The sequence below is a fragment of the Mizuhopecten yessoensis genome, unplaced genomic scaffold, assembly GCF_002113885.1.
Source record: "Mizuhopecten yessoensis strain PY_sf001 unplaced genomic scaffold, ASM211388v2 scaffold9049, whole genome shotgun sequence".
Classification (NCBI taxonomy): domain Eukaryota; kingdom Metazoa; phylum Mollusca; class Bivalvia; order Pectinida; family Pectinidae; genus Mizuhopecten; species Mizuhopecten yessoensis.
This window is the reverse complement of record NW_018407853.1, coordinates 580,473-605,322: the sequence shown is the minus strand read 5'-3', so window position 1 is coordinate 605,322 and position 24,850 is coordinate 580,473. Positions and strand designations below refer to the sequence as shown.

Sequence of the window (24,850 nt, the reverse complement as noted above, 5' to 3'; positions counted from 1 at the left end):
CTTATGTGCATATTCATATCATTCATTTATCTATGAACGTACATATATACTTTTGTTTTTAAAATCAGAAATTAAGATTATCTTTTAAAGCAACATTATTGTAATTAAATAACATCAAACTGGTGGTTGTGTATTATGTAATGATAACGAAAAGACAATTCCACCATACTCTGAATATATCCTTTTATTTATATAAAAAAAAAGCATTACAGCATATCTCCACAAATGATAATTCATGCTTTCCGATTGTTCTTGTGATTCGTAAACATTTCCTTAAAATCTTATAATTTTCTCTATAAAATGGATAATACATTTGTATGTGTGTATGATCGTCAATACACGTTTCACAAAACATCTGTTAGAGCCAATGAAGATCAATAATAGTTTTTCATCCAAGCAGAAAACGAGTTATGCCAAGACAATCGAAGACTAACTAGACAGAGATACTCCGCCATATTTGTATCAAGCCTCGATGAATATACATTTACTTTTAGGTTTTTTCATTGATGGCTGAAGCTGGAAGTGACGGTGAAACTAACAATAAACTATCACAGAACAGTACTACACTGTATAATAGATTAATAGTCGAACAATTTACGTTGACAATATTGGTACATGTTGACGAATAAAATGTTAATGACAAACTATATTTGTACCCCCGTAAGGCGCTAGAGATTTACAGTAGATACGGGAAATAGACAAATAAGCATTGTATGTTAACTCATGCTAGTATGTGAATGTATTTACCACTACGTCCGATTGTGTGTCGATATATGAGGTTTTTGTTTTGTTTTTGTTTTATCTATTTATAGTTTTGGTAATTGTTTGCATCATTATAAAGAGTGATCATTGTTTACTTCGAATTAAAATGTTGATATTTCATTGTTCACGTTGATAAAAACATTGATCGTTGTTCACATCGAATAAAAAATAGCTTATTGTTTACGTCGAGTTAAAGTGCTAAGTTCACATGGTTCACATCCAAATAAAGAATTGCTCATTATCCACATCGAGTTAGTGTGTTTAATTAACATGGTTCACATCGAAATAAAGAAATTTCCGTTGTTCACGTCGATTTAAAGTGTTTGATTGACATTGTTTACTCTGAAACATTGCACTGATCAGAGAGATACAATTTTTGTTTAACTTGACCATCAGTGAAAATCAGTGTTACATTGAATACCACATTCTGACTACATTGTTTGGTCAAATCAAATATCATTTGGGTTCATATTCGCCTACGTGACGGCATCCGGTTGAAGAAAGGTAGACAGTGTTAATACATAATTCTTTTAATAAATATATACAACTTTTAATATAGATGTATCATATATTTATGTAAAACATTACCAAAATAATAAAATAAACCCAACACCAGTCCCAAGTCATAGGAGAACTTATATACACAGGGTACAATTGTACAGGAATATAAAAATCGTGCTCAAAACGTTTCAAACATTGATCATAATCAAATTTGAATAATTGTATTACTTGTTGATATACAAATAAATTAACAATATATATATTATGTATTGATGTACCCAAGTAAGTGCACTGACTCTTAGGTCAATGTTAAGTAAAATTGGAGCAGCATAGAAATTATTCGTATTCTTGACACTTATATATACAAATTATAAAAAAACTGACCATCGGTAGTATGTAAGCACACATCAAAGTTATTGTAAGTTACATTTTTTTTTTTTTTTTTCAAAACATATTTGTATTAAATATTCAACACATGTTGGCATATGTATTATAGAAACCACGTATACACTCCATATTTTACAATACAAGTTTATATTTATAATGTATATAGAGTTGAGGAAAACGTTTAAGAGATATTATGTGAGGATAAATACGTATTTAAATACAGTAGCGAACGGCGTCACGAGAAGACCCCGCAAAAGAACAATGATATTTATCATAATGGAAGTGATTGAACCATCCGTAAATATTATAATGGTTGTAATTATTGAGGAGTATCGGTTACAAGTCTTCTATAATATCTTCTGATAAGCTTCCTATTACATTTTTATGTCTACGCTGACAAAGTCAATTTTCCACTTATTAAAAGCGCCACAAACGAAAACAGTACGTTAAGAATTGGAACATGTTAACGTCAAGGTCCCCTTATGATTACTATAGTATGGACCACGAGTATTAGCAGTGATATATTAAGATTCGGCTACATTGGCTGCTGTCTCTGTCCGTGTTTTACTATATCGGAACACAAATATAAGTAATCATAAAATGGTGCTATGTCATGGCAGACTAAAAATGTGTGTTTTTGACATTACCTCCCGTACTGCTCTTTCTCCCGGATGAAGTATTGACGTTATTTTGGTCTATAATTGATTTTCCATCACTGCCTGAACCTTTCTCCTGAGTCTCGCTTCTACCATTCGAAGCGACATTCTTTTTTTCTTCTTTAGCTCCTCCTTTTCGTTCCATTTTGAATGGCTGCAATATTCCTTTGGCCAATAAAGGGCCATTCTCATGAAGTAGACAGGCCGGCCAGACGACATAATCGACCTTCTCCCCGGATTGTGTGTACAAAGAGTACAGGTCAGTCTGAACCGGTGTACCTGTTGTCGGTTTTGGTGCCAAATATAGACGAGGTGTTTGGACATTCATGTACCAAGTGATCGCTGCACATTCTTTGTAGAATTCGATCATCGCGTTTCCCCTTTTTCCTTCTGGAATCTTTACCTTTGCTTGTCTGTCTCTTAGGAAATGCTACAAAAGACATGGGATAATTGCTTTTTATTGAGTAAAATTAATCGCACTGGATCATAATATATAAACCTGGTTCTGAATTAGTAAAGCGTACATTTCTTTGTTCCTTGAATATACGTAGATTGCAAGTCTGTCTTGTAAGAATTTGTAAAGGTTAAACAACAAAAACTATCAAATCGGTTTGATGAAGATTACTGCCATTTTTTATGGTCGCCGTCAGGATCTCGCAGCAAAATGATATGAAGGTCGGTGTTATTGATTATATTGTCACTTCTCGTGTTCTTAATATGAGGACGTGATATAACTGACATAGATATGCATGGAGGATGTTGTTAATGAAGCTGATGACGTCATTGTTTACGGAACACATTGTTTTATTCTACTTTTATTATTATTGTACTTTTTCAATGACCTCCATGTACATATTCCCTTTGTACATATGTTTAAGGTTTTGTTTACAATTAGAAATCTCTTGTTGTTTTAAGGGTTCCAGTATAGTATTGATGTAGAACTTCATATGATAAAATGCAGTTTTGTTCATGGATAGCCGTCAATTCGACCTGTTTCAATCATGCCCGGTCGGCCTTGAAGTCTAGAGCACTACACAGAATATGAGCCTCGGTTTACTAGTCGTGTCGTGTGCAACATGACCATATATATATATATATATATATACGATTGCTTATCTTGGGGCATACCTTGGTAAAATGTTCGCAATGATAACTTCTTTCTGGCTGCGCTTGGATCCTCAGAAAACTTTGAGAAGTAATATTCCCATGTCCCCGAATAAAATATCATGATATCAGTAGTGAATTGAAAGTCAGCTAACTTGCGATAATTTCGGATTGGTTACGTATTGATTGCACTCTAAACGCCTGAAGATCTTGTTTATGTGCCGCAAACAGATATAAGCTTCGTACGGAAATCATCAATGTCAAAGCGAGGATCAAAGGTTTTAAACTAACGATGCTGACTTAAACTCGCCCACCTAAAGAACCTTGCCGTACGGTTTAAACGTAATTGTCAAATTTGAGCATCGGGGGCAAACAGACCTCTGATAAACTTGAAAAACATTCCGAAACGAACTTTTAATCTGTACAGTAACAGTGTGCAATAACTTTGTCCGGATGAAAAAGATTGAGAGAGGATGGAATATTACACTTATTTTGAAAGGCCAATCACAACGTCGCGTCACCCATCAGTTTGTTATTTATGTACCAACTTTTGCCCGTTTAGATAGTCGCTTAAGGCATTGTGTACGATTAACGGACCGCCCCTGAAATGGACGGCCACGTGTAACGTCGCGACGTATCAAAAAAGAGAGATGCGTCTATCTCACCTCCTGAATCGTTTTCAAACGGCGACGGAAACGATAAACAACGCCATTTGTAATGTTAGATGCTGAGTGCGAACAGAACGGAAATATCGGCGTCCTTACGTTGGACCGCAATTTTATCAAAGGCGCGTTAACGTCAACCGAAATGGTGCCATGCATAGGCTTAAAATGTGAATCTATCTACTAATTCAGATTGTTCTCAGTTGGATTACCGTTTAAATGTCTTATTTCTATGTTTAGATACATTGTTTGAACAGTGACCGATTCATCAATCATCCCGATACCATAATATCAGCCCAAGGTATTCCATTGCATATCTGTATACATAAGTTATAGAAATATATAGTACTGTGTGGGACTTACTTGTTGTACTTCAGGAAGTAAAGCAGGAGCTGAAGCTTTCAGCACTTGTCTAAGTAGGTCTGCACACTCCGGCGACAATGGAACTGGTTGCTGATAGATGAGAAATTGAATAGTATGGATGGAATAAGTTCTTTTATATGTATGTGAAAACTAGTGATGGAAATTCATTGCATTAGTCTGTACATGGACATACAGTGTGTCGACACTTCTAGCCTTTAAGGCACACGGGCATGTCCGGTGTTAATGCAAGCGTTTACTGTAAAACAATACACCGTGAATAGCAATGTTACCTGTTAAACTATACGCCATCAATGCCTTTGTTACCTGTATACCGTCAATCCCTTTGTTACCAGTATACCGTCAAACCAAATGTTGACAGTAAAACAACACACCGTCAATCCCAGTGTTGATAGTAAAACAACACACCGTCAATCGCGATATTTACAATAACACACCACACCATCCATCCCAATAATACTAATAAAACAACACACCGTCAATCCCAGTGCTACCTGAAAAACAATACACCGTCAATCCCATTGTAACCATTAATACAATACACCGTCAATCCCAATGTAACCAGTAAAACCATACACCGTCAATCCAAATGTTACCTGCAAAACAATACACAGTCAATCCAAATGTTAACTGCTAACAATACAACGTCAATCCCCGTGTTACCTGTATAACAATACACCGTCAATCACAATGTTACCTCTAAAACAGTATACCGTCAATCCAAATGTTACCTGTATAACAATACACCGTTAATCCAAATGTTACCTGTAAAACCATACACCGTCAATACCTGTGTTACCTGTATAACAATACACCGTCAATCGCTGTGTTACCTGTAAAACAATAAACCGTCAATTCCATTGTTACCAGTAAAACAATACACCGTCAAACTCATTGTTACGTGTAAAACAATACACCGTCAATCCAATGACAATGACAATGACAAGTTTTTATTCTCGCAAACTGGTTACAGTGTAGAGAATTATATACATATATATATAGTACAGTTTACATATAAATAATGGTGTTAATGGCCAGTGGTAATTCGCTCAATAATGTGCTTAAGGAATTGTATAAGTGAAATTAGTTCTTCATTATTGACATAATTAATTAATGTATTAAACTTTAAAGTACTAGGACATTCAAAATAGTATCTCGACATACATTTTCTTCTGTTTCGCACTATCTGGTGGTCATTACAGTTAAATAAATAATGATATTAGTCTCCAATTTCATTTAGGTCACAAAACATACATTTTCTATCTTCTCTTGGAATGTTATTCCATATACCACATTCAATAGGAAATTTTACATTACAAATTCTAAATTTACAATAAACATTTGCTAGTCTTGGAGGGAGATCTAGCAGGTATTTATCTAGTACTAAGTCATTTTTAAAAATTCTGTAATTGGTCCCTTTAGATGAATTGAAAACATCGCTTCTCCAATTATTAATGAATTTATCTTTGAGTGTATGGAAAATTGTATTTTTCAACCATTGGGTACTTTTGAATTCTTGACTTTCAAATATATTTATTAAATTACATTCATCAAGGATATTTTTAATACAATTCAACCATTGAGTATTATAGTTTATAATAATTTTATACATTTTATTACTTAACTTATTAGGTATTGGTTCTAACAATTTGGCCCAAAATCCAATCATTCTAACTTTGATATTTATACTCAGAGGAAATCTTCCTAATTCGCGATAAATCATGAAATTGGGTGTCGATGTTTTCACCTGAAGAATATGTTTACAGAATTTTAAATGTAAACGTTCTAAAAGTCCCGATGTGGCCAATAAAAAAAACACCGTCAATCCCAACATGACCAATGAAACAATACACCTATATAGGGGGCATTATCGTTTTGATAGATTAATACCAATGTGGACAATGGAACAATTAATTACTCATTAACAAGGACCAATTTCATATTGCCAATAAAAGATACAACGCTATTACGGACAAATCCTGATGTGGTCAGAAAAATACCGTCACTGCTGCGATTAACATTGAAATAGTACTTCAAAGTCATACAAAAAGTAAAACATTGACATGGTACTTCAAAGTCATACAAAAAGTAAAACATCGAAATAGTACTTCAAAGTCATACAAAAAGTAAATCATCAATATGGTACTTCAAAGTCATACAAAAAATAAAACGAAGAGGGAAAACACCAAAAATAAGAATGACATCAGAAATCGCCCGAAAATCCGGATGTGAAACAGGTACCCAAGAAGATTGAGCGTTACCTGAAGTCAGATGCAGCAGATGTCACGATGTTTCATATCAAATCCAATTATGCAGGCTACAATGACACACGATGGCCAACTCAATCATTGTAGATACTAAAATAGTTGGAAATCAGGTTTTGATGCCGACCGTAAAATAGATTTAGGCAGCGTGCTGACATGATTATAGACTTTTCAGACATTGTATTGCTATGCTATTAATGTCTTATCTAAAAATTCGGACATACCATTTTGTCTCCTGTGTGTTCAGATTGCAGTTGCGTTTGATCTCTATTTCCGCTTTTGGCAGGAAGGGTTTTCGCCAAATCAACCTGTCTGTTTTGCATGACCGCTCCATGCGTATCTGTCTTTTCTATGTTTGTCAGCATCTGTGTGCTGTGTTCTAATCGTTGCAGCTGATTTTCTGATATGCTGGCCGTGAAATCAAAACTTTCCTGATAAAAGAAATTATTAGATGACATCAGTAAAAACAAAACACGTTATAGCTATCGCAACAATATTATATGACACAAACTATAATACCATGATTGCACCCCACATCTCGAAATAACAGCGATCTCTCCCCTTTTCTGACAACAGGTGTGTTACAAGTAACTGTAATACCAACCACATCTTCTAAGTAAACGATGTACTGAGCAAAAATGTGTGTTTACTTATTTTGATACCAAAGTGGCCATCTTAGATTCCTTGTAGATCCAGGTCATTATTATTGTATTTGTTCAGGACAACGGAATGCATGTATATCACATAGTAAAATACACCTGGTGGGACTTGGCAATTATTTAAATTTTATCTCCATCAGGGGTCAGCGCTGCTTATTTATTATTATTTGGAATTCATAGAAATAATAATACATACAGTGTAGTCAGGACCATACGATAAGTTTAAAATGTCTATGGTTTTATCTTCTCTTGTTGTTTTTGGTCCAGAAACCGAATACAGTAAAAATAAGAATTCATCCTGGGGTTAAACATAATCTATGGCATTTCTTGAAATCCTAAGCGTTTAGAGATGTCATGAAATTATATAGATATATCAAATGAATGAGCTACTATAGCACTTAATTTATTGTGAAATGCTAACTGCATTTTTATCAAATCAAATACCTTGCGGCAAATAGTTGTAATTATTTAAACCTTGAAAAGAGATTTTAAATATACAATAGCTAATAAAGTGTACAATTGATAAATGGTGTTCATTTTGGAGACGACCAATACGGTTAAGCCAAAGTCTATTCTATTGGGTGAAATTGCATATTCTTAATAATGTTTACTCACGTCCAGGGATCCGAGGAGAATATCTATGGCTTTTATTTCAGAACACGAATGATCTGACGTCAGCTCCGTAAATGCATCAGTCCATTGGTTGGCATACAACTCTTTAAAACGCTCGGCTATTTTGGTCGGTCTGTTATCAGTACTTAGATCGGTGATGGCTGGGTTGTTCTGTCGTAGTTTTTGACCTGCTATTTCACTAAGTCTGGAAAATAAACAATATTACTAAATAACGGTTTTCAATAATATTTCTATCAAAGGAGGGGGATTCAAATCGGATCAGTACCCAAAAAGGATCATTCTTTGAAAAATTCTTTAAAATCTTTAGATATTTTCGCTTCCCCGATCATACGCGACAAGGAATTGGGTCACATGCCCAATCACGTAACTTTTCTTTGGGTTTCTGGTTTCCTCACATACATAATCGTATTAAGACTCCTGTGCGTTTCTGGGGAACGCGTAACGTAATCGTTGTAAAGTAAATAAAAAAGGGGTAATTTTCCTATTCCATTCCTAGTATATTTGACAGTGATCCAGGCTCTACCTCTATATACATTTGGTAGGCAACTCGCATAATATTTAAATTACAAAATTACAAAATGTTTCATTACACCCAAAATGGCCAAGTGTAAAAAACATGTCGTGGAATAAATAAAACCCCAAAATCAACCGGCCAGTCAGTAACCGTTTGTTATTAGTTAAGAACAATAAAGGTTCGGTTTATTAAAATTTACTCAAGTTCAGAGTTACAACATTTTGATGTTCAAATAATAGCATAAAAACGTGAACTGTTAATCAAGATGGAATTGAAATAACAAGTATATTATTTCAAACCTGTTCAAGGCCTCATCCTTTTCCCTTGTGACCTTACAATTAGCCATGGCTTGTTTATTCAGTTCTTCTCTTTGTCTCTCAATTTCTTTTTTCAGTTTATCCATGTCAGCAGCATGTTGCGATTCTTGTTTCTGATACTCTAAGTTTTCTGCCACTTTTGAATCATATTTCATCCCTAAGTTACTTATTTCATCTTGGAGCTTTTGTCGTTCATCTGTTGTTAGCGATCCATCCGGTGGACGTTTTGACGGCGTCTGTCGTGCATCTGTCGTTGGCGGTACATTCTGGGGATGGTGTCTCGGCTGTTGCCCGTCTGTTCCACCATGCTGTGCAACAGAAGTGCCTTGTTGTTGTTGCTTAGTTTTGCTTGGAGTTAAATGTTCCTGAAATGTTTAACAAACTTGTTAATTAAAATGTGCTTGTCATCGGAAAATATCGCCATGTTGGATAGAGTCACTTATTCATGAATGCTAAAGTGTGATATACATTAAGGTCCTAAGCAACATGTATTTCAGCCGTCAACATTTTAGTATATTATATTACACTTTCCCATACAACAGAAAAGGATTCAGACAAGCGTTTAATATAACAATACATACGTAAAAATGCATTGAAATATGAAGTGATATCGAATACATGCTCTAAAGAATGTCAACACACTGTGTCTTTCCCTTAAAGTAGATTTTAATAGTTTATAGGCAGACTCATAAAATAATCACAAAGTTTGTTTAAATAATACATGTAAATATCACATTCAATATACTAGGCTCGTGAATTCAGAATCAGTAGATAACATAACATACAAACGCCTTTAGCCCGTTACAATCACGGTTAAGAGTTCGAGATAATTTTGTTCAATGAAGCAAGACTTTCTTAACATGACAACGCCAGAAATGTAATTCTGTAATTAGTTGAAACGGAATACACAAAATACACTTTATTCAAAAGATATTCAATTGCTCACGAAATCCAATAACGTTACTGACTGATCGATATGTTTGGCCAGTTTCCGGGCTTTCACCATGACTGTTGAAGTCCTTGGTGATAATATGGTTATAGGTTATACATGTATACCAACAATGACTACAACATAGTATACGCGCTTCGACGAATAACGTGAAAGTGACGTCACCAGTTACCTGAATAGAAAATGTATACAATGATTTACTTTTAGATGTAAATGATTAAAGGTAGAAACACTACCATTTCAAATCCGAAAACATAATATTGCAACAAGAACCATATCTCATGATTATATCTTAATGATATGAGTAGATACATACCATCCAATACTGAATCTGCACTTGCATTTCACAAAACAGTGTAGCCAAACCTAGTGTTTGATCTGGTTTTTCATTGTGCTTCGCAGAATGGGTTTTTTCTATATGCTTACAATCCCTTTTCCACTCATTTGTCATTGTTAACATGTGTTGAGAAAACCTCGTCTCTTTTGGTAGCTCTTTGTAACCAGTAGTGTAAACATAGACACCATAAGTGGACTGAAATAAACGAAGTATGTTTTATAGTAGTGAGAGATTGTTTATAATCTAGAGTATATGTAGTACCATTGACTTTGATGTGCTTCAGTAATATAGCTAACCTTATTTCCTGACAGTGATCACATCTACCCGATAGTTTACTTTCACAGCTAATGTCTTTTGAAAAAAGATTTTGTGTGAATGAAAAATATGACCCCTTTCATTTTTACATAAGTAAAAACGGAAAAATAAATGGCATATGCGAAACTTGAACATCATCGAATGTATTGCAGCAGAAGTCGGTTATAGACATTTTAATATCATTGGATATAGTTTCAGTATTCCGTTTCTACCTTGAATACCATATGAATATCAGTCACTTTAAATCGATGCATGAACAAAATCTCCAACTTAAATTCTGAAGAATTGGAAACAAGTGTATTGCGGAATTGTCGAATGACGTATTCATGATAATGATAAAAAGAAGAATAGAACGAAATACCTGTAGTTGTTTCGTTTGTTCCGCCATTCGCGAAACTATGGTAAGAACCATCATTCGTTGATCCGGTGCTGGCTTTGGATTTGATATTATAAAGTTCTTTATATCCTTTTCCCAACCATCAAGAATCGGTTGCACATGTTCTTTTATGAATGAGCTGATTGACTCGTGTTTAACACGGTCGGTGTTGGACATATGTTCATTCTGTCTTGTCCATTTGTTTGCCATTTCGGTTTAATCTGCCATGCAAAGAGTTAAAAGCAAATGAGGGTTTTTTCAAGTTAACAAATTTAATCAATCCGATTTAAAAGGAAGTGGGCAACAGGCAAAGCTGGGGGTACATCTCAAACAATAGCATATAACATTCAAAATAAGTTTGTGTTTTTCTACATATCTCTGAACACAAACACGAATAGCAGAATTAAGATCTCCACTAAGGCAATTACTTCCTTTAGTGAATATATTATCATTTAACATTAAATGTTAATACAGGTTTAAGTTAAGTCCGAAATTAAATGTAGATTTAAATGGATGTCAAGCTGTAAATGAGACAGAGATATTATCATATTTGGCTTTGAGTCATGTATCTATGTACAATGCAGAAAGAAGTGACTCACATCGTTACCGCATATACAAGAGGGATTATCAATAAGATGGTTTCAAAAGAGATCAAAGCTCAATTGACTTGCACGATTTCGAAGTTGACATAATAATATGTTAGAAAATCTAGTCCCTTCGTATTAAAAAATAAAAATTGTACATATATCTGAAATATTTTGGGGTTTAGCATGATGAACACGTTGTTTTGAGTTCACTAATAGAAGTTGAACAGGTTGAACTGATCATGGGGAATAAAACGTCTGAATGGCGTCACGGGTACAGAGGGTGTCGGGCGTTTACAAGAATACTAAACACTACTTCCTTATTTGTTTGTATATGTATGGTGTTAAATCAACACTCGGATGACTGTTATTCATTGCCAGAGGCTCTGTTTTACACCTTATCCCCGTTAGCAAAAACGGTTAACGATATGATCTAGAATTGTATGTATTTATATATTAATAATAAGGTACACATACACAGTGTGGGGAATAGCGTAAGCATATGTAGGTTTAAATAAAAAAAAAGTTGAATGTTTGTTTGATTTCTTGCATTAACTGATTAAGGGAAGTAAACTTGTGTTAAGTACGTAAACTGAGAGACTGTTAGAGGCTTATTTTACGTCCTCATTCCATGCAATTAACCAAATGAATATGTTTAAAGTACTATATTTATATTCATCCGTTAGTCCCTTTCTTCAACATTGTGTTCCAATGTTTGAAACTTCTTCTTTACATCATTTAAACACTGAAAACATAAAATTTCTTTTGCATTCCTAGCCCGCTTTACTTCAAAAATAAGAAAAGAAATGAAGAAGTGGTAAATATCACGCTGTAGTACCTTGTATTTTGATTATACAGACCATGGCAAAAGTATCACGGCTGTCTCTACGTAAAGTTGTTTAACATTGTATATGGAGGTATCAATATGCAGACTTATACCTTATTTAACTAACATGGACGTAGTTTCTTTTCGATTCGTGGCTGAAATAATCTGTCTTTTTAATTCAGGTATTAAAAGAATCAACATAATTAGCGTCATACATTTTCACTTGCATGGCTTATTCAGGCAGAGTGAAACGTAAAATCTGAACAAGTACTAAGCTAGTATAAAGCAGTTTTAAAGGAGTAAGAAATGTTTTATATCAGGATATGATACATATAGCTATTGAATTATTTTTGCCCCATCATTTATTTACAGCTTTTGTATTTCAGTAACACACCAACGGGTCAAATGAATAAATTCACAAAACATATCGGTTCCACACCAACGGGTCAAATGAATAAATTAACAAAACATGTCGGTTCCACACCAACAGGTCAAATGAATAAATTAACAAAACATGTCGGTTCCAATAACGACATGAAGTAACACATGAAACACTACGATAAGTCAAAATAAACAGTTCAAGATTGCTAATTCTTCTTTAAAGAGAGATGGACGTAAAACTAGAAAAAAAACATCTGATTCAATTACATCTGTTCTGATATCTTAAGAAATATTAATCTGTGGGCATTAATGCAACGTTAAATAAATGATAATAATGAAAATAGGATTTCTGTTTTTTTCTAAGATTTTTTTTGGGATACAAGACCCTTGCATTTAAAATGTGAAAAAAAAAATATTGAAATATTTAACTCGAAGAAAACATGCCTACTACATGCATTCATCTTTCCTGACTATGTAATTCAATATTTATTTAAGCAATAACATAAAATGAGATAACGACATTCAAAATAGGCGTTCAAATATGACATACTTAAGTATCTGTAGATATGACAGAGAAGGCCATCCGCCATAGTTTAGTGTACTTTCGGTTTTGGTATACTTATTCAAGAGTTTATTAAAACCGGTTTTGCCTGTTTATATATAGATACGAATGACTTGTTTTAATCATACAAAATGTTGTGCAATGGAGCTTCAAAACTCTTTATTTATGTGTAAAATGTCCCTCTTTGCTATCATTGATGTATTTATCTAGTGTATATCCTACTTTTGTTAGCGGATATGGCTTGTCCCTGACCTAACCAAGCGAGTCGACAAACGGAACACAATTGAAAGGTTACTTGCATGAAATAAAGCTACTGATTAAATCCAACAATAATGTACACGAGAATAATGAGGTGTCCCTTACTTGAAAGCCCTCCTTAACGTGCTAAGTCTTGTATATGCGAATCCCCTGAGTAAGTTTTCCTCTAGCCGTCTGTCATCAATCTAACCGTGTCTGTATGACCAAGCTGTGTATACGGTACCTGTATTTCCTCTGTAGCCGTCTGTCATCAATCTAACCGTGTCTGTATGACCAAGCTTTGTATACGGTACCTGTATTTCCTCTGTAGCCGTCTGTCAACCGTGTCTGTATGACCAAGCTGTGTATACGGTACCTGTATTTCCACGAAAAATTGACTTCCCGGTAATACGATTTCACGTCAAAGGTCTAGTGACGTTATATCAAGTATCGGTGGCTGTCGGCAACCCGTTCAGCTCTAACACATCGATAGCAAAACTAGATATGAATAAGAACTTTCGTAAAAAGTTGAATTGATAGAGATCTTCAAGGTAGGCCTATTTTGTTTTTGTATATTACATCAATGAATCAAAAAGTTTAATTCAAAAGTTGGTCCTCGGATGGGGAAGTATTGAAAGTTGTTTTTTTTTAAGTCTGAAAAATCCCGTCACTTTCATAGATATAGTGAATATGGTTATATTTGCAGTATTATATTAAGAATACAGAATATCTCAACAGTTCAAATATTCATATTCAATTGGTTTTATATCTATTCCATGCATTTTTGCTACTAAAAATCATTTACTCATCATTATTTTTTCCGTTTTCCGTTTTGCCGACTTAGGGAAATACGGGCAATTTTCCGCCATAGCTCTTTGGGGAAGAGAGCGTGTGTAGAACAGCATTTCAAATTTTATCTGATTTTACAGAATATACACTTTTGAACATGTAAATCAGCACGGAATCACGCCCCGAAAACAGGGACTGACCGGCAGAACACTTTTACATGCACTCAAGTTTGCAGAAATTGAATTTGCTGTAACTTTATACGAAATCTCTCTGAAAAAATGGTATTCCACAGCCTGCGGAACCTAGAAGGGATTCCTTTCCCCCTATATACTTACCAGCTTCAGAGACTAAAGTCTCAATTCATAAACGCTATAAACTATCGTGTGAGAAAAAGGAAATTGGTTGCTTAGGTTTGTCGTCCTTCAAAGATGTTTGGTTGAAATGCGTCCCCGAGTTAAAAATAAGAACACCCCGCACAGACGTAGCCACATTTTCGAGAGAGTGCGAAAACAGATCGTTGATGCAGTTTCAGTAACAGAAAAAGAAAAGCTAGCTGCCCTCCAGAAGCATTTAGAGGATGCTGGAAAAGAGAGACAATTATACCGCAATTAAATAATAAAATGGTTTATCATACGAGCTCAGTGTATGAAATTTATTAAATTTACATCAAAATAAAGAAAGATGGAAGCAGCTAGGTTATTGTGTATCAACAATATTATAGACAAAATAGAAAACCACATTTGCGAAATTGTTGAAAATATTTCACCCTTGAAAACTGAAATCTGAATGAGCTATTTTTGTGCCCGTACACAGCTTCAAATAGTACATCACCGTTATTGATAGGACTGAAACAGTTAATCAACACCTCTTCTGTAAAGTATATCAGACCTGGTACGATAAAATCACTTTATCAGTAAAATTCAGCTCTGAAAAGGGCATTATGTAATGTTTATTTTTTACGTGACATGTCTGTTCATTGTGCTCTGATTTTCCTGTTCAAATACATATCACTCAGTGTGCGAACAGCCAAGGTAAAATGATAGAGGTAAAACTTCATACCGTTGTTAGTGAAATGCTGTACATCATGAAGGGATAACAAAGGCTTTTGTTCAAAGATAGATTCTAAGGAAATTTTCAGTAACACCTTAGGTATCCATCATTTTAATGAATAAAAACATGGTAATTTTTAAGGAGTATATTTTTTAAACTTTTCTCCCTTACCTTAGGATCAAACCAACAAATCTGGAACAACCAGATATTAATATTAAGGATATGTATTACGATTTGGTCAATCTTAAAATTCTTGGATGAAAGGCCTTCTAATAATCTAACCGTGTATGTAATATTAACCATATAAACCACAATACACGACTGACTCTCAATTATTTATTATATTGTAGACTTTCACGTTGTCGCACCAAACAAGCATGGATTTTGAATATTCCACATAACCTCTCCTTTTTGTGGATATTTTTTTATGAATTTGGTGCAAAAAATATCGTAGTTTCGGGGAGGAAGGCTGATATTTTTTTCCATTTTAGCCAAATCGGTATTCTAATGAAGCTAAAGAGCAGATGGTTACGTTCTCGGTCTTTGAATTTCAAATTTAGTTGGTATTCTAATGAAGCTAAAGAGCAGATGGTTACGTTCTCGGTCTTTGAATTTCAAATTTAGATATATTGATGTTGTCTTGGAATAATAAAAACGTTCGAGAACGAATTCCATTAGATCCAATTAATATCTCAAAATGCTTGAAATTTGAGGTACATTATATCCTCTCCTCCAGTTTATACTTCTTAGCATTTACCTACAACATGAGAACGATATGGTCACCTCAGACAGAGAGACAGACAGACAGACAGAGAGACAGACAGATAGATATACAGACAGAGAGACAGACAGACAGACAGTGAGACAGACAGACACACAGAGAGACAGAGAGACAGACAGACTCTGTGTCGGCTCCTTTCCGTCCCAGAAAGCTATTATTTTCATACGTTACTTTTACGTACAACATGAGAACTATATGGTCACCCCAGACAGAGAGACAGACAGACAGACTCTGTATCGGCTCCTTTCCGTCCCAGAAAGTTATTATTTTCAGACGTCACTTTTACGTACCAACGTTCCTATTCTCAGTAGTAACATTATGGTCCCTCCTTGTTAAGAGTGATGTATGTTCCAAGTAATACTAGACTATATGGGCAAGTCATATATTAATCCATTGACATACGAGAATATTGGCTCTTGCGACTTCTTTCTTTTACATAAAAATCTGAGATATGTGGATATCTAATAGGTGAAGAACATTGTATCCAATCAGTTGAGAAAGGAAATAGCCAGGGTGGTGACAAAGTTTTGTTGCAAAAGAGAACACCGGTAGGCAAGAACCAATTGTTTTTCAGCACTAAATTGTCTTATTTACATGTTTAATGACTCTTTTAAGCCTAGAATCACAAATATATCACAGTACTTTTTTATCTTCAGGTGGCTCTGCGAGAGGAAAAACCTTTCTTTATTACAAAGATAAATATGTGCACTTTGAAAAGAAAAGATTTTGTCCTTATTTTTTTTATATGTCACCCTTTAATAGGAGGAAAAAAGTTAACAAGATGTCAGACTTTGTTATAACCACTTTAAGCCCACCATCAGATGATGGACTATTCAAATCCAACCCTGCATGTCGGGGATCGAGAAAAGAATACATCTACTGTTACCCACTGCATGTATCGTAAGAGGCGACCAATGTCGAGAACCCCCCTGCAAAAAACGCGACCAAAATCAATCTGCTGCACCAATTGCAATAGTTAGGATCTAACATTTTTCTCCACTTCTAACTACCTTTATTTCCTAGTGCCTTGCTTGGCAATACCTCGCGTTTAGCTTTAATGTTGAGCGTTCACCCAGGTGAGGAGGCAAAGGGCCTTTCCCCTGGCCGGGACATACCAAAGTCCGTAAAAATGGTAGTTGTTATTCTCTGCTTAACATTCAGCATTAAGGGTAAAGGCAACAACTGGTTCACCCGTTGCCGGTATAATGTGACCGGGCGGAATTCTGTGCTGGGTGCCTTCGGCATGGTATTCATCAGATCAGTAGTATCACAAGGGGGCAAGTGAACCATCGTGCCCTGTCTCCAGCACACATGCACGCATCCACAACATACATGGAGGCACATACCTAAATGTCCTAAGCTGTTAATAGGACGTTTAACAGAACAAGAGGCCCAAAGTGCCTGTATCGCTCACCTGTTTCTTTTGTTACATAAAACTGACATATAGGTAACTTCAGAACAAATTTGGTACCTAGAACACAAGACATTTTAACATCTCTTAAACGGTTCTATGAAATTGTTTGAAATTTGAAATTTGGAATTTGAAGCTTTAAACCCACGTTGACCAGCTTCACACAACTGATCTATATACCATACCCAAATATTATAACTCTAGTCAAAATGGCTCTTAAGATGTTGTTGTTTGAAATTTTTAACATATTTGACCCCTGTGACCTTGAAACAAGGTCAATGTCGTTTTAATGAGGACACTTTATAGCACTTCATCCCAGGTACCTACTGGCCAAAAAACATGACCCTGGGCCTTATGGAACTTGAGAAGATTTTTAAAGTTCTTAACCTATGTTAACATTTGACTCCTGACAAGCACTTAAAGTTGACCTTTGACCTCATTACTGTTATAAAGAAAACTATTCACACAGCTGGTCTACATAACATACCCAAGTATTATGACTCTAGTCCAAATGGTTCTTAGGATGTTGTTGTTTTAAGCGTTTACCATATTTTACCCCATGTGACCTTGAAAGTAGGTCAAGGTCATTTTTATGAGGAAACTGTATAGCACTCCATCCCAGGTACTTACTGGCCAAATATCATGACCTTTGGCTTTATGGAACTTGAGAAGATTGTTAAAGCTTATAACCCATGTTGACCATTGACCCCCACTAGCACTTTTAGTTGACCTTTGACCTCATTACTGTAATTTAGAAAATAAATTGCACTGCTGGTCTACATAACTTACCCAAGTATCATGACTCTAGTCCTCTTTAAATATTGTTGTTTGAATTGTTTAACATTTGACACCTGTGACCTTGAAAGTAGGTCAAGGTCATTTTAAATGCAGAAATTCAATAGCATGCAGATTTAAGTCTGGAGCGTATTTGATTCTAGCATGTCTGGGTCAAAGAAATTTTAGCACCTCTGACTCCTCATTCTGGGCTCCACCCTTCAGCCCCTGGGGATTGGTTACGGTCAAATGCTCTAAGCATCTACCATCTGCTCATGCTTATATACAATGTAATTCCAATCGGTTTTGAATTTCAAACAGAAAATGAACCAACAGAAACTACAGTAAATTTCACCTCATACCCAGGGGGGAGCATGAAGTACGGGAGTTAATGAAATTTTAAGTTTTGATAACCACCTTTAAACCCTTACATCTATATACAAAGAGTATTTGTGTGCAGCATATTTGGGTCTGAAAAAGATTGTTGAAATTTAAGCTAATTTGACCCCTTTTGTCCCCACCCCTCAGCCCCTTGGGGTAGGCCAGGGTCAAAGTATTCATAGCATCAAACTTTCAACTCATGATTATAATTCCAATCAAGTCTGAATTATTTCCAATAGAAAATGAATAAAGTATTCCCAAAAGTATTCTCAAAAGTATCATTTCCCTAAATAAACAATAGTTATAACTTTAGCCCATTCCCAGGGGCGAACGTGGAGCCTGGGGGTAATGGAATTCATAATTTTGACAAAGCATCTCAACATCCTTCCACGTATGAAGAGTATTTGTTTCCAGCATAACTGGGTCTGAAGAAGATTGCTGAAATTTAAACCAATTTGACCCTTTTGGGCCCCGCCCCTCAGCCCCTTAGGGTGGACCAGACTCAAAATGTTCATAGTGTCAAACTGTCATCTCAGTGCTATAATTTAAATCCTGTTTTATTATTTCCAATTGAAAATGAACAAAATATACCCAAAAGTATCATTTTCCTATATAAACTATAGTAAACTTCACCCAGGGTGCTCCCAAGGGGCGAACATAAAGCCTGGGGGTAATGAAATTCACAATTTTGACAAAGCACCTCAACATCCTTCCACGTATGAAGAGTATTTGTTTCCAGCATAACTGGGTCTGAAGAAGATTGTTGAAATTTAAACCAATTTAAACCAACTCCAGACCTTTCTATCTATGAAGACTTCTACTTCTACTTCTAAATGGTACTGACCAACTTCAACAATTTGAAGATAAAATGTCAGACGAGGAGTGAAACATGGAAAGAGATCGTTTTTAAAAGATACGAGATGGTCTAATTTGCGTTGGTCTAATTTGCGTTTGAAAAGTGACGGTAGAGGGCCGATTTGGATAATTCCGTTGTGGGGCTCGAAATAATGTCAGGTCGGAGTTTATTCCACTCGGGTATAGTTCGAGGGAAGAATGATGCCTTTTTGGTCTGGGTTTTTGAGTGGGGAATTTGATACGATATTTGATATGTTCGGGATTTTCTAACTGTACTTATTTATATGTGAATCCCATTTTACTTGAAGAGTATTGGTTTCCAGCATAACTTGATCCTAATGATGTACTCTTCAGAGATTTCAATCACACTTGTCACCTTAAAAGTGATCTAAAATAAAGCTACAGGCAAAATGTCAGTATTTATGGCTATAAGTCATTCAAAAGAACCTGTTAAAAGATTTTAAAACATTTGGCCCCTGTGACCTTGAAAGTCGAACAAGGTCATTACTTTGAACAAACTTTATAGCCCTTCATCTCAGATTGCAACTTGCCAAATATCACCACCATAGAATTTTTGTCTTTAATGAGATTAGGTCATTTAAAGGTTTTTTTTAACATACCTGACCAGATGTGATCTTGAAAGTGGGTAAAGGTTATTCAATAGGCCTTCATCCAAGCATGCAACTGCCAAAATATCAACATTCTGGGCCTCATGGTTATTCAGAATTAGTCGTTTAAAGACTTTTAACATATTTGACTCCATTTATTTGAACAAACTTGGTAGCCCTTCATCCTACCATACTACTGACCAGATATCATCACCCTGGACCTTCTGGTTATTCAGAAGAAGTTGAAATTTGATCCCTGTGACCTTGAATAAAGGTGAAGGTCATTCATTTTAATAAAATTGGTAGTCCTTCATCCCAACATGCTACTGGCCAGGTATCATCATCCTGGGCCTTTTGGTTATTCAGGAAAAGTTGTATGAAGATTTTAAACATATTTGACCCCTGTGACCTTAAATATCAGTCAAGGTCATTCATTTTAACAAACTTGGTAGCCCTTCACCCTAGCATGCTACTGGCCAGATATTATTCTGGGTCACATGGTTATTCAGAAGAAGTCATTTAAAGATTTTAAACATATTTGATCCCTGCGACCTTGAATATAAGTCAAAGTCATTTATTTGAACAAAATTGGTAGTCCTTCATCCTAACATTCTACTGGCCAGATATCATCATCCTGGGCCTTTTGATTATTCAGAAGTTGTTAAAAGATTTTAAACATATTTGACCCGTGACCTTGAATATACGTCAAGGTCATTATTTTCAACGAACTCGATAGCCCTTCATCCCAGCATATTAAGGGCTAAATATCATCATCCTGGGCCTTTTGATTATTCAGAAGTTGTTAAATTTTTTTTAACATATTTGACCCGTGACCTTGAATATAAGTCGAAGTCATTTATTTTAACAAACCTGGTAGCCCTCTATCACAGCATGCTACTGGCCAGATATCATAACCCTGGGGTTTTTGGTTATTCAGAAGAAGTCATTTAAACATTTTGAACATATTTGACCCCTGTGACCTTGAATTATATTCAAGGTCACAAGGGTCAAATATGTTTAAAATATTTTGAATATGCGTGAAGGTCATTTATTTGAACAAACCTGATAGGCCTTCATCCAATCATTTCATTGGCCAAATATAATCATCTTGCAACTTTTGGTTATTCAGAAGTTGTTCAAAAGTTTCCAACATATTTGACCCCTGTGACCTTGACTATAAGTCAAGGTTATTCACTTTAACACACTTGGTAGCCCTTCATCCCAGCATGCTACTTACCAAATATCTGAACAAACTTAGTAGCCTTTTTCCTAGTATGCTACTGGCCTGATATCATCATCCTGGATCTTATGGTATTTCAGAAGTCATTTAAAGGAATTTTTAGACATTTGACCCCCAAGACATTGAAAATAAGTGAAGGTCATTCATTGGAACAAATTTGGCAGCCCTTTATACCAGCATGCTACTGTCCAAATATCATCACCCTGGGCATTTTGGTTATTCATCAGTGGTTTAAAGGTTTTAACATATTTGACCCCTGTGACCTCGAATATGTGTGAAGGTCATTTATTTGAACAAACTTGGTGGCCCTTTATCCCAGCATGCTGCTGGCCAAATATCATCATCCTGGGCATTTTGGTTATTCAGAAGAAGTTTTATAAAGTTAAATATTGACGCCAGTCGATGGATGATGTGCCACGGCATAAGCTCACTTGGCCCTTTGGGCCAGGCGAGCTAAAAAAAAAGACTAATTCAAAGGACATTTTGAAAATGTGTATTTCTGTGTATTTCTTGCGCTTCACAAAAGCCAAAATTTCACCTTTTTTGACGCTAGATTGATCACTTAAATCGTCAGTGAGTTGCCATTTTTAGATCACCTGCTCTAAAATTATACTATCAAATAAAATTTTAAAATTTTCAATTAAGTGAGCCTGTGGCGAGCTAAAAGTAAAATGAAAAAATTTGTGACGTGTTTCATGAATTTCATGTGAAAGAAAATGAGTGCAAGATCCTTTTTATCACATACCGGTTAATCAAGATTTGTGGCATTTATTCGTGTAACACAACAATTTTCATGTAACCTTAATTAAAATGTAAAAAGCCGCCATTTTAACTCCAGTGTGCAAGTCTGTGACGTCATCTTCTTTTCCTAGGCGTGACGACAAAATTGAAACAATTGAAACTTACAACCAATCACAGGGCTGATAGGTCATATACATGTAATATTGCATGGGTTAATAGTATTAACCCATGTTACGCAAAAAAATATGACATGGGTATATTCACTGCATAACACAGTACATCATGTGATAAAAACTAATACTTTGAGTTTCAATCTTTGACTTCTGATCATTTATTACTGACCATTCCTGAAATTCTGCAATGATGATGAGCATCAGTATATTCAATGTGTTAATATTGCTAAGTTCAGTTTTTTTCTAACCGGTTCTTTATTCTTTGTACTTCTTGAGTTACATTTTCTGTTGCACTCTTCAACACTTCAGCATCTGTCACATGAACAAGTAGGCCAGTGCTGATACAGTCGAGTTCAAAATCTAATCCGGATTCCAATTTCAATCTTTGTATGTTTTGTCCTCCTTTTCCAATGATATTTCTTACAATGTAAGCATGAATGTCAACATCTTCATCTGTAAACACTTTTTCAATGCAGTTTCTCCTTCTCTGGACTTCTTTTGTTACTTGTTCTGTTGCACTCTTCAACATTTCAGCATCAGTCACACGAACAAGTAGGCCCGTGTTGCTACTGTCGAGTTCAAAATCTAATCCGGTTACCAATTGCAATCTTTGTATGTTTTGTCCTCCTTTTCCAATGATATTTCTTACAATGCAGGCATGAATGTCAACATCCTCATCTGTGAACACTTTTTCTATGCAGTTTCTTATTCTTTGTACTTCTTGTGTTACTTTTTCTGTTGCACTCTTCAACACTTCAGAATCAGTCACACGAACAAGTAGGCCTGTGCTGATACGGTCTAGTTCAAAATCTAATCCGGATTCCATTTTCAATCTTTGTTTGTTATGTCCTCCTATTCCAATGATATTTCTTACAATGTTAGCATGAATGTCAACATCTTCATCTGTAAACACCTTTTCAATGCAGTTTCTCATTCTCTGAACTTCTCTTGTTACTTGTTCTATTGCAATTGTCAACACTTCAGCATCAGTCACATGAACAAGTAGGCCAGTGCTGATTATTTCAAGTTCAAAATCTAATCCAGTTTCCAATTTCAATCTTTGTATGTTTTGTCCTCTTTTTCCAATGATACCGCTACATATTCTAGTATGAATGTTAATATCTTCATCTGTAAACACCTTTTCCATGCAGTTTCTTATTCTTTGCACTTCTTGTGTTACTTTTTCTGTTGCACTCTTCAACACTTCAGCATCAGTCACACTAACAAGTAGGCCAGTGCTGATACGGGAGAGATCAAAATCTAATCCGGATTCCATTTTCAATCTTAGTTTGTTTTGCCCTCCTTTTCCAATGATACTGCTATATATTTCATTATGAATGTCAACATCTTCATCTGTTAACACTTTTTCTATGCAGTTTCTCATTCTCTGAACTTCTCTTGTTACTTGTTCTGTTGCACTCTTCAACATTTCAGCATCAGTCCCAATTACAAGTAGGCCTTTGGTGATACTGTAGAGTTCAAAATCTAATCCGGTTTCCATTTTCAATCTTTGTATGTTTTGTCCTCCTTTTCCAATGATATTTCCTGCAATGCAGGCATGAATGTCAACATCCTCATCTGTAAACACTTTTTCAATGCAGTTTCTTATTCTTTGTACTTCTTGTGTTACTTTCTCTGTCGCACTCTGCAACACTATAGCATCAGTCCCAATTACAAGTAGGCCTGTGCTGATACTGGATAGTTCAAAATCTAAACCAGTTTCCAATTTCAATCTTTGTATGTTTTGTCCTCCTTCTCCAATGATAAGTTTACATATTTCATAATGAATGTCAACATCTTCATCTGTAAACACTTTTTTTAGACAGTTTCTTATCTTTTGTACCTCTTCTGTTATTTTTTCTGTTGCACTCTTTAACACTTCAGAATCTGTCCCAAAAACAAGAAGACTTGGGCCTGTTGGATCTCGATTTGTTTTAGTATCAAGGTCAAAATCAAACCCAGTTTCCAATCGCAACTTTTTAATGTTCTCTCCATCTCTTCCGATGAGAAATCCACAAATGAGTCGATGCACATCAGCATCCGAATCTGTTACCACTTTAGCAGCGTGCTTTCTATCGTTTATAATTCTGGATGTTCCTTGCTCTCCTGTCGCTACGGATGTGGTAGAGTAATTATAATTGAGCCTGCCGACAATCGCACGTGGTTTGCTTATAACTGGGCGCTGAATTGCTTTTCCGTTCCTTGTCAGAGAGGAACACGGCCTTGGTATTTTGAATTTGTATCCTAGGTCTTGGAACAAACATTTTGCATTGCATATTGAACCGAAACTTGCTAGTCCAGAATTGAGAAGCCGGTAACCTCGTGCCCTAATTACCAAACAGCCTGCCATTTTGTTTTTTGTCGTTTGGTGCGACTAATGACCGCAAAAAGGGATTCATAAATCGATATCGCCAGCCAGTATACTATACCCGGCCAGGGACAGCCCCGTAGCGGTTAGACGATTTACAGGAACGGGCAGGAACGGGCGAAATGGGCAGGAACGGACAGAAACGGGCAGGAACGGGCTGCAATCTATTAATTATTATATACACTAATGAATATATATATTAGATACATTTAAGTATCATTATCGGGCATAAGATATATTTGATAAAAGGATTGCAATTACATGATCGGGGG

At 35.5% G+C, this 24,850-nt stretch overlaps 2 protein-coding genes across 4 annotated transcripts; both read right to left on the bottom strand.

The window, feature by feature from the left end:
* Window positions 1-44: 44 nt before the first annotated feature.
* Window positions 45-13,869, bottom strand: LOC110457213. Of its 3 annotated transcripts, none has more exons than XM_021508383.1 (8): window positions 13,534-13,869; window positions 10,803-11,038; window positions 10,106-10,321; window positions 8,823-9,205; window positions 7,992-8,193; window positions 6,942-7,148; window positions 4,436-4,525; window positions 45-2,736 (listed from the first exon to the last, which is right to left on the bottom strand). In XM_021508383.1, the coding sequence occupies exons 2-8, from the start codon at window positions 11,025-11,027 to the stop codon at window positions 2,272-2,274; spliced, it is 1,788 nt and encodes a 595-aa protein (XP_021364058.1). In that variant the 5' UTR covers window positions 11,028-11,038; window positions 13,534-13,869; the 3' UTR covers window positions 45-2,271. The 3 variants fall into 3 exon arrangements, with proteins under 3 accessions (XP_021364058.1, XP_021364059.1, XP_021364060.1); XM_021508384.1 differs by having other exon boundaries at window positions 13,652-13,869; XM_021508385.1 differs by having other exon boundaries at window positions 13,722-13,869.
* Window positions 13,870-22,442: 8,573 nt separating this feature from the next.
* Window positions 22,443-24,560, bottom strand: LOC110457215 (vigilin-like). Its single transcript, XM_021508388.1, has one exon. It carries the CDS (start codon window positions 24,558-24,560, stop codon window positions 22,443-22,445), a length of 2,118 nt encoding a protein of 705 aa, XP_021364063.1.
* Between the last annotated feature and the right edge of the window lie 290 nt (window positions 24,561-24,850).